The sequence below is a fragment of the Talpa occidentalis genome, unplaced genomic scaffold (genome assembly GCF_014898055.3).
Source record: "Talpa occidentalis isolate TD23 unplaced genomic scaffold, MPIMG_talOcc4v2.1 talOcc4.13, whole genome shotgun sequence".
NCBI lineage: Eukaryota > Metazoa > Chordata > Mammalia > Eulipotyphla > Talpidae > Talpa > Talpa occidentalis.
In genome coordinates, this window is record NW_023601322.1 from 31751863 (window position 1) to 31769269 (window position 17407).

At 37.4% G+C, this 17407-nt stretch overlaps 1 protein-coding gene across 2 annotated transcripts in view; it reads left to right on the plus strand.

Moving 5' to 3' along the window:
• The window catches only part of KLHL14 (kelch like family member 14), a 95506-nt gene that overhangs the window by 25118 nt on the left and 52981 nt on the right, over positions 1-17407 (plus strand). For both annotated transcript variants that reach the window (XM_054694110.1, XM_037508685.2), the window contains exon 3: positions 2341-2462. In XM_054694110.1, coding sequence (XP_054550085.1) covers positions 2341-2462 — 122 coding nt within the window. The remainder of the gene's footprint in view (positions 1-2340; positions 2463-17407) is intronic.

The window sequence follows — 17407 nt, forward strand, 5'->3', positions numbered from 1 at the left end:
TGTGCAGTGGCTAATGTCTTTGGCAATCTCAGTCCAGTTCTTAGAAGAGAGGTGGCAATAACTGGCTCTTTGGACAGAGAGGACAAAGACTCTAGACCCTCTCCTCACCTGCAGAGGCAGGCCATGTAAGTAGGTATTGAACATCACCAGTGAGATTGGTCCGGCCTAGGTGGATTTACCAGCTCTACAAACATATTTGAGCAATGCAGTCATCCCCCGTATCATTCTTGAAACACATTTTCAAAATAGCACATTATTTAAATATTAAAACAGAGATTTTATTATATAGATTTAGCACTTCAATGTGTTCTTTCCTCTAAGTCTAAGCAGTAGATACTGGTCTCTCTGCCCCCACCTGCAGTCTGGACACACACAGATGTGACATGTCTGCACAGCCACAGAATCTCATGACTTCCAGTTGAGCAAGTATACCTATACGTGGCAACTGACAGCAGCCTTAAAAGAATGTTAGTTTTTAGTCTTCATCTCTCCGACACTCACAGAGGGTTTGATTGTTTGGACTAACACTATAGTTATAGGGGGAAAAATCCATATCAGCTCTGTAACCATGTATATTGAGGATTGTGTGACACAAGATTTATGTGTGTGTCATTTCCAAGTAAAAGAAAGGTACTTTCTGCACTGAGTTTCCTTAATCCCTCTTAACAAACCACCCTAGCTACTGAAATCTTAAAGTAGGGAGACCTTGGCTATGTATTTTGTTTTTGTTTTCCAACTACTGGTTCATAAGCATATGGATTTAGCGCCAAAGTTCTTTATAGATTCAACGGAGTTGCGGGGGTTTTTATGTTATGGCAAAATTAATATTGCAAACTCATACTATGTTAGGCATTCTTTTGTAAGTACATCTCCCCCTGTCCATGAGTCCCTAATAGGGGTTTCTCCAGAAGGTATTTTTCCCACTGAGGCATGTACAATGCATTCAATGGCACCAGAGTTTCATTAAAGGAATTCTCCTGTTCCCTTCCTTCACATGGAAATGTCATTAACTGTATTAAGTTAACTCTCCGAATGTTAGGTTCTTAACCAATAAACAGTGCTTCTCCACAAGGGCATACTTCGCCAAGCATCCTTGAATCAGAATGACGGGCTGAATATGTAATAATCGATTCAGAGCCACACTGTGGGCTGTGATGATATGTAAGAGGAACCTCTTTGCATTGACTTTTTCTTTCAATCATGATTGTTCCCTTTCTTCCACCACCACCTTCAGTCTTTCAGGTAAATGAAAAGTTCAATTATATGTAAAGCGACAGTTAAATCAGCAGGCCCCTTGTGGGGGTCTGAGCCTCCCCTCCCCGCACCAATCGCAAGTGTGCTCAATCCATTACTGTTCCTGAGGATCGTGCATCCATCAGGTCGAGTGTGCCGGCCAGGGTGCATCTTATAGCTTTTACTGCATATGAGACGTTGCAGGCCTGTTCTCAGGAACTGCCAGGCAGACTGGGAATCACAGTCACGGTTAATAGCAGCGAATTGCCAGCTCTTGATGGGTGGGTAGTCACTCCTTTCAGTGGTTGCCCCCTGGGGGAGAAGGTAGAAAAACAGAGGGAGGGAATTAGAGTGACTTTGCACAGTTGAGCAGGTTCATGCCGCTGGATCAGTGGCAAGCATTGGCAGGGCTCCACTCTGGGGAGGCTCAAAACAACCTCACAGTCTCATTTTTACCAATTGGTGCTGCTGTGTCGCCAGTGGTGCCCGGAGGGTGGGGGGAGGGGTGAGGAGGAGCTGGGAATGGGGTGAAGGCGAAAGTCTAGGCTAAATTAAAAAAACAAAAAGTCATATTCCTACTGGTTAACCCACCCCAGTTAGCCCTGTGCTACTAATTGTACCAAACTAGTATTTGAAGTTCCCTGGGTGATTAAAGAGTTGGCTCACAAACTCTCTGCATAACCTTAATTTTTTCAAGGTTCTTTGAGTGGAGAATGGCTTATAATAATGATTTTGACTAATACGATTTTTGACATGCAACTTTAATGCTTAACCTTAGTACAACTCCAGAGCATTTCATGTGTACTCAGCTGTAAAGAGTGATGATTTAAAGGGATAATATAAGAAAAAGGTCGTTCTAGAATGAACCTCTAACAAATTGCATAAAGGGAGCTTATTATTCCACGAGTATGGGGATATGCTGCTCTTCTGATCATTTTTCTGCTTGGTTCAAAAAAATTGTTGAGACATGAATGGGAGAAGAAACAGGAAAAAATGAAATAGAAATCTGCAAGCAAGGAACATTCTTTTGATGGTTATGATTTTGTTGCCACTAAAAAGGCTCTACAATAATGTGGTTATTCATCTCCTCTTTTGTTTTGGGTGAAGAATTCGCTCTAACAAGAAAATGCTGTTATTGGTTGGAGGATTGCCTCCCGGGCCGGACCGGCTCCCCAGCAATTTGGTTCAGTACTACGATGATGAAAAGAAGACATGGAAAATACTCACAAGTGAGTGCCCTTCTTTATTTATTTACCCACCTATTTATTTCAGGTTAGAGCTGTCTTGATGAATTCGAAAACATGGTTAATCAAATTAGACATTTTATTGATTTGTTACCCTTTGGAGGTCTGTTTATGTATCATAAGGGATTTAGAGTAAGAGACTAAATTAACATTGCAGAGGTGGCCAATTTGGTAGTTGAATAGGCCTAAATTAAAACTGGCCTAAAATCACTGCACGAGTTTATGTTTGTGTGTGTGCTGTGTGGCAGAGGGGGAGGGCAGCCAAGATCTGCCCAAATATATTTTTTCAGTTACTGTTTTTGTCCATTGAAAAGTGAAAGGTTGGCTAATAGCTCTGGTAAATTTTCTCACATTGTTTAGTTCATTGTCTCTGTAACTAACATTCATTTTGCTTTTCAGGCATTTTTGCTTATTAATCTTTAGTTTGTGCAGCTGGGCATTTGGAGAATCACCCCCCCCCCCACCACCACCACCACCTTTTAGTACTTGTGAGTTTGGATGGACAGAGCTATCGGGGCCTATCCCAGTCACATTAAATTGTGCTTGCAAACTTCCACCCAAGATTCTCCTCCTCCCCTTCTTAAAGGGTGATTGTGTTTTACAGCAAACCTCTTGCCTTGGGCACTGAGATTTGGAACTTATTGTTATATCGGTTATGATTCCCAATCTGACTCAGTCATGGAATCAAAACTCATCGTGTCCTGAGTGCAGCAGGCTGGCGCACCAGGCCCCTCGTGGGCACACTGACTGCACTGGTCAATAAAACTAAATTTTAACTGTCAAAATTGCCCAGAGCTGTATAGATAAAATAATAAATGAGTAATTTTGATCCATAAATCAAAGCTATACATTTAAAACCGACAAAAGTGAAAGTTAGATTTTCTTAGTGCATGTGTCTTTTAAGCAGCTATATGTTTTATCAGATTTTTTTTCAATCATTTCCTCTTTTTTTTTATTGAAGCCCTTTAAAATAATAAAATCAGGACAACAGTTTGCTCATAAGAGCAGAAAAGGAGTAAAGACATGTGAGGTGGTGCTTGAAATAATACATTTCGGAGCTGGCTTACCCCAGCGAAACCTGCAGTAGCATTGTCCAGGAACTGCAACGAGAAAGCTCCCAGGACACCTATACACAACGGCTGTAGTAAAGAAGTGGTAGAATAGTAGCCATGAGATTAAGGAGAAGGAAGAAAGAAAAATAAGTTAGTGATGCCTTAAAATGATTTTTACTTTCTTTTTAATAACAACAACCACAAAAAGCCATTAGTCCTGGTTTAAATATCTGAATAAGTGACTAAGCTGTATTTTAACAATTCATCGGAAAGTAAAGCTAAAATAAAACCATACAATGAGTTTTCTGACACTTGGTTAACAGAGAAAGCCTACACAGACTGAGACACAGATAGTAGGAGGAAGAAAGAGGAAGGACTAAAGGTTCTGAGAGGTGACAGAGAAGCAGAGAATAAGGAATAGGGAGATATTAGAGCTAAGCAATAAATGATAGTCACCAATCTGTCTGTTTTCCCAAAACACCCTACGTTTGGACCAATGTGCTATTTGTCTGAAGCCCTTTGCTAAAGATAAGAAGATACCTAAGAAAAGTTTTATGGACATTTTAAAAATATGTTCAGAGACAAGGTGATCCATTTCTAGACCAAACTGGGACACTTTAGAGAATGGAATGGAAATCTATTCATTGTGCTGGAACAACAGGTATAGACTGGCACATATGGCCTCCATTCTCAGGTTGATTTTTTTCACATTGTTTATTTAGCTCTTTACTAAGAGGAATATGGTAAGCAAGCATGAACTTGAACCAGACCTTCAGCAAGTCACATATATGTCCTGAGTCACGGTTTCTTCATGTTGTCATCATCATTTGAGAATCTTCAAAATATAGTGGCATTTATAATACATTTTGGAGCTGGCTTACCCCAGCGAAACCTGCAGTAGCATTGTCCAGGATTGTCTAGCACACAGCATGAACTAAGCAAGTGACAGGTATAATAACTGTTTTTGTTATAACACTACTGGCAACATTAGCATGAGGATTGCATGTACCTTTATTCCTTAGAGGCATCAGTCAACTCAAGCCCACCATGCAGATGGGGAGACAGTAACACAGCAACAGATAAGCTGCCCCCTCCTCCTGAGAAGGGACCCAGTTTTCCATAGTATTCATATGTTGGGTATAATAATGTATAGACTAAGAAGTAAGATAAAAGAGTATCTGTTGACTCCACTCACCAGATTTGAAATTATAGAGAGAAAATGACAGTTATGTATTAAAAAAAAAAAAAAACTCTTATAATATGACACAGTCAAAGATCATGAGCCTTTTCTCTATACCCAGGCACGCTCACAGCTTTCAGCTAAATGTCTACTGTACTCAAAGTCTTCATTTCCCTGGGCCTCTATTTGAAAAATAGAGTCCATTTCCAGTTGATCTATGACTACATAGCCCAAGTGAAGGCATGTTTTTCAGGTCTGTTGAAGGAATGTAGACAGTTTATTTGGATGATTTCTGCTGTTAATTTATATTTTTTAATGAAGGTGTTTTATTTGACTAAGATATGTAAGTCAAATAATTGATAGATCTTCACACTGTTCTTGTCATCTAGTAGTAAAGGAAGACATGTTTCCCATCGGAATGATAAAATATACAAGCTCTCCCAAATCCATTAAGACATTGGGGTGGCAAAACTTCTCACTGCCTTTCTTCTGACCCAGAAAAACTGCTGAGCTAATTGGCAGGGAAGTGAGGATGACAGTTAATGCGAGGAGACAGTTCCTGGTTTGGTGTCTGCTTACTTATTGAATGACTGTCTCCACACAAATGAACAAATCAGCTAACAGGCAAAAATCTAAACTTGATGTTACCTAGAGTCTCTAAATCTGAAAATTCTTTGCCCACTTGGCTTGAGGAAACATTTCTCAGACCGTCGCACAGAATTCCCCTTTCAGAAAGATGCTTTCCAAAGGCAGGAGCAAACAGCCACCTGTAGGAGCCACGCCACTCACTCATGTTCTGTAACAAAGAAGAATCACAAGGTCAGTATCCCTTAGATCTTACGCTGTGACATTATTTATATATTGTAAACTGTAAGAAATGCCCTTAATAATAAATACTTAAATAATAATAAATTGAATGGCATGGAAGTGAAAAAAAAATCTAATATATATAGATTTGTTCTATATATGTAAATATAATATAAATATATATAAATATATATATACAACAAAATATATATATATATAACAAAATTCAGCAGCAAGCCAACCAATGATTTGGTCTACCCAAATTTGCAAAGGGAGCAATTTTTCTCACTGAAAAGACTGTTTCAGTAACGTGCTGGCATAAAATGTATTTTTATCCTCCTCTTTGGAAAACTCATTTAAATATAACCTTATATAACTGATGTTATAGAAGTGTCAGCACTCCCAATCCAGTCTCTATCAGAAAAGTATTGAGAAATCACATGTAAAAATTACTATAAAGTCCTTTTGCAAATGTGAAGTATTAAGTAATAATGATAAAACTGGCATTGTTGTTCTCTTGACTTTTAATAATAAAGGGGAAGTTGAAATGTACTTTTGTTCATTTTTATTTTACAGTACTGCTTTTCTTGCATTTCTCACTCCTGCACGCAGTCTCCCGTTTCATTCTTAACTTATTAGAAAGCAGTACAGGAGACATGAATACTAAAATGGTCAATGCAAGAAAAACATGCCTCCTGCACTTTGCAGGTCCTAAACTCAACAAGCCAGTGTTGCTGCATGCTTTCGAGAAAGTATTTCTTCCAGCCCAAAGTTTTTATGAAGTCCAAATGTGGAAGCAGCTTACATTCTTCCCAAGAGACAGCACCGAGGAGCTGGCTAATCTATTTTTATTCCCCAGTGACCAGTTTCTTTGCTGGTGGGTGAAGGTGTTTCCCAAGAACTGACTTCCTTTGTCCTACATTTCAGATAAGAAACTTTACTTATTAGGTGCTCTTATGGCTTTCTGTGAGCAAAGACAGGAAAAAGGATTTCAAAATATAAATTTATCCTTCCATGTGCTAATGATGACTTCCCTTTAATAAACATTAGAATGAAAATTAGAGGAGTTAAGAAAATTAGAGAGCTTGCTCTTTCTTTTGAGCCTTCCTAGTTCCCTTTGTTAGAGGGGGGAAAATGTCTTTTCTCACCTCCCCACTTCCTTTCAGCCAATTTGTCACTCTACCCTCTGCTTCGTCGTGCAAGGACTTGGGGACTTTAAGTTTTCAATCATAGAAAAAAAAGGAAACTGTTGTGCAGAAGTTTCCTGTGCTGTCTTTTCTGAGCCATGGAGGATATTTATTTAGCTTGATCCCATCTATGCAGGAAGGGTGGTGGGGCTGGACATCAGCGATTTCTTTGAAGAGATGGTTTAAAATCAAGCTGGTGGACTCCTCATACCTTGGAAAAAATATATTTTCATAAATGTTGAATGCTGAGAAATGTAAATGTTGAGAGAACAAATCTTATATGAGATTCTGAAATTCAAATCCAAAAGATAAATACAGGTTTGATCATATCCAATGGACCTTCAGTTGGACTTCTTTGGCCCTTCTGTTTTTTGGTTTCCCTTCTGTTCTTTGGGGCAATGTTAGGGGGAACATCAAGTTAGTAAAAATTTAATAATCATTTCTTGGTTATTTGTTCTGAAGGAAGTAAAAAGTAAGTTCAGTGAAAGGTTTTTATTAACAGTGGGTTTCCTTTATTTATGTTATCTTTATTGCCAAGAACCAAAACCCACAAATTATTTAACTGATTTTCTACACAGGTCAGTAGAGTCTACAGATAGTGCCTTTCTCAGTGTAGGAGAGTTTCAGAAACCAATTAGGTGTTTTTAAAATAAAAATGGCTTGAAAAAATTTAGATTTTTTTTTTTTACAGGCTCATTCCTTTGTCTAGCAAACAATTATTGAAAAGACACTCTGTGCTCAGGATAGGGTTGAACATGAGGAAGATCATCTCTCTTCTCAAGAACCTAAGGAGGCACTTACAATAGAGTGAGAAGTAGGGAAAGCTCAAAGTACTGTGGGCACATAATAAGAAGCCTCTTATCTAAACATGGGAGGTTAGGGGAGCTTTCTTAGAATTGACCTTTTGAATAACTGAAAAAATAGGTAGATGAGAAAGTTTTTCTTTAAAAAAAAAAAAAAAAAAAAGATTTATTTATTTATTTATTTATTATACAAGAGACAGGGTATAGGCCAGATGCGTGGGAGGGTGAGAGGATTCACTAGAGACAGAGCGGTGAGCAGAACAGCAGACTGAAGGGAACAGCAGACGAGACAGGAGAGGTCTGCTTCACCATGTGGGACCCTCGCTGGCTGGCCGATATTGAACCGGCACTGCAGAGGCTGGGGACAACTTCACAGTGCGGCGCTCAACCGCCTGTGCCACCAGGGAGGCCCAGATGAGAAAGTATTTTAGTAACAATGCTCAGTACTGAAATGCCAAAAGGCAAGCTAGAGTTGGTGGCTTCTAGAAACAGAAATAAATGTGCGTCTCTTCAAGAGAGTCTAAAGTAGGGGAGATGTGTAGTGGGCTGAACAGCTAGTCAAGAATCATATTATATGGGGCTATTTCAAGGAATTGTTAAGATAGGTCCACGAATGAAAAATTGAGTATTAAAATACCCTCTAATTTTTGTTTTCAGTATTAGTGAAAACACAGTGATCTAAAGATTTTATACAGTAGCATGGCAGTTGCTCTCTCTTAGCTTGGAACTTTTAATTTTAGTTCGTGGAATAATTGTTTCCATGACTTTGGACAAAGAAGGAAAGAGAATTGTGTTTGGACTTTTTAAATATGTTAGCATCTAATTTTACCTTCAATGAGCTCAATTCTAATTTGAGATACATGGCTGCACACTGCTATATATCTTGAATTATTTGCTACTGTGTATTCATGCACCAGTGCATTAGTGGATTTTTCATAGATTTTTTTAAAAATATGTGTGGTGGTTTTCCAAATACTGTATTTCAAGCAAGTTGGTGCCTAGAAAACCCAGCTGACTTTATTTCAAGTTTATACGTCCCTTGAATATAGCAATTGCTGCTTCTCCAGAGAACTACATGTGTACAAATAATTCTGATGCCTTCTATAGAAATATAAGCTGTGATATTTGCTACTGAGTCTGGCATGAAGGAGGAAGGAGAGTCATATGGGCTCCATAAATTTGCTCTGTTCCATTCCTAGGCAAATTGCAGAGTAAGTCTGGCAGACCATTGAATGTGAGTACCAGAAGTTTAAATGATCTTCTTGCCCAACCCTCTCATTTTACACATTCATTTCATTCATTCAATAAATGTGATTGATACCTTCTATGTATCAGGCATTGTTCTAAATAGAGAGAATACAGTGCTGAGTCAGCAAGTGACATCCTGCCTTTACCAAGCTTAGAGTTTAGTGGGAGAACCAGAATTAATAAATAATTACAGAAAGTAGTATATAATAATACAATGTGATCATGGTCTGACGGAAGGGGCATAAGACATATAAAATCTTGCAACGGACAAAAACCTGATCAAGTTTAAGAGTAATGAAGAATATCACCAAAGAGGTAACATTAGAACTGAGAACTGAGGAATGTGATCCAAGTGCCCAGGTGAAGATGTGAGAGAAGACTGCTTCAGGTACTAAAGAGTAAGTGCTAAGTTCCTGCAGAATGAAGGTTTAGGGCTGAGCTCAAAAGAGAGGGAGAAAGTTATGACATGGGCTAACAATGTCAGCAGAAACCAGACTGTGTGGGCACTTCTTTGACAGGTTTACAATTTGAGTTTTTACTCTAAGTGTCTGAAAGAAAGGATGTGTCTTACCCAGAGTCTCACAGTGATTTAGTGGCAGAGTGAAAAATAGAACAGCGGTCTCTATTTCCATCAAACAGTATTGCTTCCTATGCTGGCCTGATCCGTCTCACCAACAAGTGCCATCTAGTCAGGAGTCCCAGCAAATGAATGGGATTTAACCTGTACTCAACTATTTCATCCATGAAAATCTAAATGGACCCAGTGGACTTGGCATAGTACCACGCTCATAGACTAGAACTCATATAGGTTAATTGAATGAATACTCTGCTTTTAGGGGTCAGGAACATAATCTTGGTTTAGGGACTAAACTGCAAATTATGATGTGTAAGTGATAAAATTTCCATTTAAGATTACTGGCAAGCTATCATTCATTGCAAATTTCTTGATATTTTAACTCCTTCTTTGTAATGAAGTCAAAAATGAAACAAAATAAACACACACAGTAACATCCTTCAGGACAGATAGGTGTAAATTGAAATATACCCCCAGATATTTGTTGACTGTGTGACTTTAGAGGGATTGCTTTCTCTTTGATTCTATTTTCTCATCCTGAAATTGAGTGCAATTGCATTCACCTCTTAGAGTCTTTGTGAGAATTAAATAATATAATGCACATAAGACTCTAGGGTTAATGTCTGGCATGTAGTTGTACTCTTCAGTACTTTGTATTCATCTATGACCGAATAGAGATAGCAAGGAAGATTGAGACTTGTCACCTGCTCTTATCATTAAAGCTTTGAGAAAGAAGGTACATCTTTGCTTCAGAATGGAATTTCTACCTAATTCTAGTATGAATCTTAGTCATATGCACCAAGATGGACTGGATTATGCTGGGGTAGTAACTCTAAAACCTCAGGAGTTTAAATCTACAAAAACATTCCTCACTCATGCTACCTGCCCAGCACAGGTTATCAGAGGTCATTGTTTGTCAGAGTTATTCAGGGATCCAGGTATATGGCTCCAGTTTAACATGCATTTCTACAATCAAGGCAGCAGGGGAAGAATGAGCTACAGCATCTTTACTGACCATTAAAAGCAACATTGATCATTTCTGCTCAGCAACAGCACCATACCACATTTCAGGGGACAGGGAAATGCAATCTTCGCAGGAAAATACAAGTAATGACAAACAGTGCAATGTGCCGACGATAATCTATCCTATTAGATATCAAACATTCCATGTACTTGCCTTACTGAACTCAAACTACACCCAGCCCTCCCCAGAGGGGAGCTCACCCAAACTAGCTCAATGTTAGTCTTTGGGCTATGAACAGTCATCCCAGTATCAAGCTCAATAGAGCCTCCTCTTGATCTGGAAACAAGCTAAAATTATAAACTCTTTGGCCTCTCACACTTAATGTACAGTGATAGATTAGGAACAGGAGCAGCACAATAAACACTTTCATTTGGAAAGAGCATCACAATCTACCAAATACTCAAAACCCTTCCTATTTCTTCTCATTGTCCTTTGTTCTCCACAACCACTGGCTCCATCTATGACAGATTCTTCTTTTTTCCATTAATTTCCTTGGTCCTATCTAAAGTGAAGCTGAGGAATATGCTCTTCCTGAAAGTGAAGAGTTTTCCAAGTACATTTCATATCTGTAGACGTTTAGGGCACAGTACTTATTTTAACTGTGTACTTGACACACTCTCTTTCAGTCCAGGCTAGTGGGTTTTTTGGTAATTAACCTTTTTTGTTTGTTTTCTTAAAAACAGCTGTCTTCTTAAGTTTTCATTCGCTCTATGGCCAGTGGCCATCCCACAGTTCTTTTCTGAGATACTTCTTAGATTGCTTTTTCTTTGTGTTCTTGTCACTGTTTTTCTCTCTTCTCTCTCTCTCTCTCTCTCTCTCTCTCTCTCTCTGTCTCACACACACACACACACACACACATGCACACACACAGTATCTACATATAGCTACAGGCTTTCATGGGAAGCTCCCTCTTTGCTCTGAGTTCAAAGAGTCTAATGGGTATCTCATCTTTCACTGAAATTTCTAAGATGTTCTAACAGTGAAATAACTGTGAAAACCATAATTTAAATTTTGTCTTTGTCACAAAAATTTACTTTTTTTGCTGAAAATTTTGCTCATTTTGTGTATGATACACAAAACCAAACATTTTACCATATGAAATTGAAAACATTGCTTTTTCCACTACTGCATATTCCCAGTTATCTAGACTGTTTCCTTTCAGTCTTGCTCATAAATGTGCCAGTTTCTTATGAGATCATCTGTTTTTATAGCTCTTGCCAAGTGCAGCAAACAGCAAGTTATTTTCATGCCATAATGTGCATTTCCATCTTCCCATGCTCCAATATCAACCTTGTCATCAACCACCAAACCCTCTTGGTCCAATGCTTGCATCCATTGGGTTAGGCTAGGCAAGTTAGAAGGTCATAACAATGATCCCAAAACCTTAGTGACTTATACAAATAAAGACCTAACTCTCTCCGTGCCACATGTCTATGATAGGTTAGCTGGGGTCTGTGTTCCACATGAACATTCTAGTGCTCAGGTTGATGGAAATGCCACTGCTTGGCATGTCACAATTGCCATGGCAGGTGGGGAGGAAAATTTCACACTCACTCTTTAAGCTTCTGTCCTGAATTAGTGTATTGTATTGCAAAGACAAATCACATGGCCACCCCTAATATAAACTGGGTGAAGAAGTACAATCCTTTCAAATTCTCAGAAGGAGAATAATTGAAATATTTATTTAATGGCCATAGTGACTACAGCAATGCACCCTGATGTTCAACAAGCATTTGGTTCCTCTTCTTATAACATGCAAGATCTAACTCCTCCTATGAGCGGTTACTGCTCAGAAAAGATAATTTCTGAATCTTTTCTGTCTCTTCCTGCATCAATGTGAATTTATTGTTAGAGGTATTCATTCACAGAAGATGAGATGCTCCTATATTAAAGGAAAAGTTTTAAATATATATATATCAATGTTATTATAATGCATTTGGGTGGAATTTTTAAAATTTTGACTCTGCTCAAATAGTTTTAAAATGTCAAAGTTTAAATAATTTTCACAGTTCCCATCCTATGTAAAATATTATACATCCATAATATAGTTATGCAAATATGTATATAGATATAATTTGTATGGTAAGAGAATTCCCAAAGAACAGAATTTTTTTATCATTTAAAAAGTCCTCTTTAAAAGAATTGAAATGACATTCAAAAGTACTATTGAAAAAAGGAAAAGATAATTGGGGTAAGTGATTATTATATGCAAATATATCCATCAAAATAAAGGAGTGGTTAAGCCAAAGTGCAAATAAGCAAACATTTTCAAATCCAGAGATAAATTAAGGGTGGATTCAAGGAACCAAATCTGTATTTCATGAATATATGGTCAGTTAGGATTTTTTGCTTTGTGTTTAATAAATAAAATGAATCCATTACTAAAGAATGATCACTCTATATGTGCACCTATATAATCATTAACTGCATTGCTTTTGATGCAGCAAACATCACAGAAGTGCTTCATAGATGATACCTTAAGGACTTGGCTACATTTAGCTGACATTAAAGATGGTTTTGTGAAAGGAGAATGCCGAGCAGACAGTTTCTTACCTCAGTGTCTCGATGTTAAGGCAAAATGCTCCTTATAGTGTGTCCTAATTATTAATCCCACTGACATGCCTTGTTTGGTCATTAAGTCTTAATTTCATTAAAAAAATAGATTTGAGATTGAATTCTAGTTATTTAGCTAGAACAATAATCATTGTGAGTTTCAAAGACCAAAATCTTCCCACATTTTTATGTTGAAAACCACAAAGCACTTTCAGAAAACCCTACTGCTAAGGCAATGATGTATCACTTTCACTTTCATTATATGTTTTTAATCAGAGCGTGACTTCACACTAGACAAAGCGATGCTTTATGCATGGTCTCACTTGTTTTTGCTAAAATCTTTTGACATGATTAATTTTACTTTAATGCTTTTGTCTTGTTGTAATGGTAAGGATGATGGGTATAAACCAGGCAAAAATACATGCTTTTCTATTATAATGCCTCTGAGCATTAAAAATATCTTAGATGAAAGGGGAAAAAAATCACAGGAGACTGGTCCGACTGGAATTAAATTTCTTGCTACCTGAACACAGAGTACATGAGATTTAAAAAAAATGATTCAGTCATTGTTTTTAGTTTTATTTTTGGTATTTTATAGCAATTTATTCATCTGTATGATTAGATCTGAAGAGGAGGAGAGAGATTGTAACTCACAGATTTCTTGATCTCATTTGTCGCTTTGTAGCATTTATCTCCTTCCGAGTATTAAGGGACCAAAGTATTAACCAATTCTATACAAAGTTTATCTCGACCACATCAAGGTAAATCAGGTCTTACGTCTCCATGGGGATGCCTGGCTTGGATGCAAGGCGAGTTTAGAGCTGTAATAATTTTCAGTCTAAAAGAATAGAATACAATATCTTTTATCCAAATTACAGAAATCAATGATGTAGATGACTTTAAGAAAATAATAGCCGATCATTCAATAAATGAGACCTGCTTTGTGAGCAACTGTCAAAGTATCAATTCTAACATAGTCACTTTTGCTTTTTTCCTTAATGAATGAAGTAGTTTACCATATTACAAGAATATAATACCTTCCCTTTTTCTAGATAACCCGACTGCTTGTTTGCTTGCCTCTTCAATAAATCCTATTATATCAAAACTTGTTCTAGAACTGTCCAATAGAGCTTCATGCAATTGTGGAAAATTTCTTTATCTGCATGGTCCAGTATGGCAGCCACTAGCCTCATGTGGCTTCTGAGAGCATTTTAAACATAGCTAGTAGGACTGAGAAACTTAACTTCTGAATTTATTTCATTTTAATTAAGTGAAATTAAATCATTCCCTGTGTCAAATGGCTTCTGTATCATGAGTATAGCTCTAGAAAACAGGAAGTTGTGTGATATTTTCACATTCAATCAAGAGAGCAATCTGCCTCACCTACTCCCTTCTGAAGAAGGGAGAAAAATAGGTGACATCACAAAATAACCAAATTCAAAGAACACCCAATGACCTAAATGTATGCCCCATTCTAGGAACTGGAATTTCACCTTGTAGCATCTTATTCTGTCCTTCCACAAGCCCCATTGTCTCATCATGGTCATCTGCCTCATTCATTCCCAGGACTGTCATAATTAAGTGCCCCAAACTGGGTAGCTTAAATCAATGAAACTGTAAAAGAGCCTTATTCTTTTATATTTCTGGAGGTTAGACAATCAAGACCCAATTGTCATTAGGAACATGACCTATAAAGTCTCCAGGGGAGAATGCTTCCTTGCTTCCTCCTAGCTTCTGGTGGCTCCTAGAACTGCTCAGTTTGTCACTTCATCAATCCAACCTCTACCTTAATGTCACATGGCCTTCTTCACTGTGCTACTCCTCTGTCTCAGTATCTAAATATTTCTCTTCTCTCTCTTATAAAGACATCTACCATTGGCTCCCTAATCCAGTATGACTCATGCACTTGCTTACATCTGAAAAGATGCTATTTCCAAAAAGGTTTAATTCACAGGTACTGGCGACTAAGATTTAAATACATATTTTGAGGGATACAATTCAACCCATTACATCTAGCAAATGACAGACGGAAGGAAGCATTGTGTATGGAACACACAGCTATTAGACACTATGTAGAAGGCACACATGAAGTCACTTGCATTTATTAATTCTCACAACATCATTCTAAGGTATTAGCCACTATTGTTATTTTGACTTCAAATGAAGAAATGGAGGCACAGAGACATTAAGTCATTTGCTGAAGGTCACACAGATGGTAAATGGCAGAGCCAAAATGTGCACCCAAATAAAGCTCCAGAGCTGGCACCCTTTGCTTTTCTCATTACTGTAGTGATAACAGAGAACATGTGGTGAAAGAGTTAAAGGTTAGGAAAGACCAGTTATGCGACTTCAGGATTTTGTGCAGAATAAAATTGAATATTCTGTGCACAAATGGAATATATTAAGATCCCAAATATGCATGTTTATTTGCTGAATCTTCCACTCTCCCCCTTTATTATTAACTGAAGAAACAATATTGTATTGGAACATTTCTAGAATGAGGTAATCTTCACTTCCAAGGGCCTTATAACCCTGAACATTGTTTTCTGTGTGTACCTCCTTTGTTTTCTGTGTGTACCTCCTCAACTACAAAAATCATAAACTTGAGATCTTTGTGCCAAGGCATGACTTTGTAGAGGAAGAAGCTGTGCATTCATGCTTTCTTGGTTGTTAATGCTCTATCTTGTACTAATAATGCTGAAGTACTCCTCAGTCTGTGGTCTATTGATAAATATCAAATTTTTGTTTCATAATAATTCATAAATTTGTTCAAAGTTTTTCATTAAGGTAACCATTCACTTTATCCACATCAGTAGCTACTCTTGGGTATGCATAAACATTTCCTAGAACTAAATTATTTTCTCCACTTTAAAGCTTTCTTTTTTAAAAAAATTATAAAGCAATCCTTCTTGTCCTTTTTCTTGTCAAAAACCCAAGTCATTTTCCCCTCCTGAGTGATAATTGAAAGATGTCTGTGTAGATGAATTAAGGAGAAGTATAATGATTATTTGCCTTCAATTTTATTATTAAATTTGCAGGATTTTATATTTATATTCTCTGTGTTGTCACAAATACATTGTTTTTAGATCTAGAGGCTTCTAGATCTAATTCAGAAAACAACCCACAGTGGTTCTCAAAATGTATATGTTATCTCTAATGTCCAGTTCATTTGCTAATCTCAGCCTTGAGGTTTCATCTTTTGTGCTTTGCTCCAGCTGGTTTCAGTCCTGACCTGTAAAGCTTGAGTAGATGTGGATACATGATGAACACAGAGGGCTGGCACTACCAAACACCTTCACTAGACAGAAGAACCATTCTTGACCTTTGGAAAATGTTTAAGTTTCCCATAACCTATTCAAAAAGAAAGAAAACCAAAAGGAAAAATACATATCTTAAAAAAAAAAAGTTTTTGTTCCTTTTACCAAATAAAATTTATTCATTTACAAATATGATAGCAATGCCTAATTCTATCATGGTCTGAAGAAAGTCAAAGATGAGAGTTCAATTCCTTTTACAGTTCATCTGACTTCAATTAGGGGGAACGTCTTTCTCCAAGCCACAAGCTGCACCCTGACCAGCTCCGTATAAGTGTATGTGACAGTTGATAGCAGAAGTCCACTGAAAGAGAGGATGGAACACTGCAAATCCATTAACATTAGTGGAACATAACAGGACATTTATTCTCTGAAAAGTTGGTTAGTAACATCATCCTCATGCATGTTGTTTCCTTAAGCAGAACTGATGGGGGCAAGGAGAGCACAAGCAGCATCTTCCAAGTTCTTCCGTGTTTCATTTGTTTGCATTGCATAATATGTCACTTGACAGAATGCAAACTTGTGAATATAAATGTATTTCTGAGGATAAATAATTTCTATACCAACTTCTTCTTTTGAGAAAAATATGTTACTGGTTCTCTATCCAGGAATCAGCAAGCTTTTTCCAGAAATGATAAATATTATGGTCTCTGTCACAACTATTCAACTGCACCTTTGTAATACGATAACAACCTTAGACAATACATAAATGACTAAGCTGTGTTCCAATAAAACTTTATTTATAATGATAGGAAGAGGCCTGGATTTGACCTGCACACTGTAGTTTGCCAACTTTTGCACTCTAGTCTAAAGTCCTATCTATTTTATTTACAAATCACACCTCTTGGTAGTAAAATAATAGTTTTCATGGTAACCATTAACTTTACCAACATCAGTAGCTGCTCTTGGATATGCATAAACATTTCCTAGGACTAAATTATTTCCTCCGCTTTAAAGTGTTACTGTGACTCCCATTTTATATAGAAGGAGCCAAGGCATAAAGACATAAAATAATTTTTTCAAAAAGGAATACAAAGATTCGAACTCAGGTGGTCTTACTCCAGAGATCATGCTCTTAAATCACAAACTCAACTAAATCTTAGGGAACATTTTGTGACCTTCATCTTTAATGCCAAAAGCAGCTCTGTTCTAAATGTAAATAAAAGCCAGCAACGTGGGACACACATT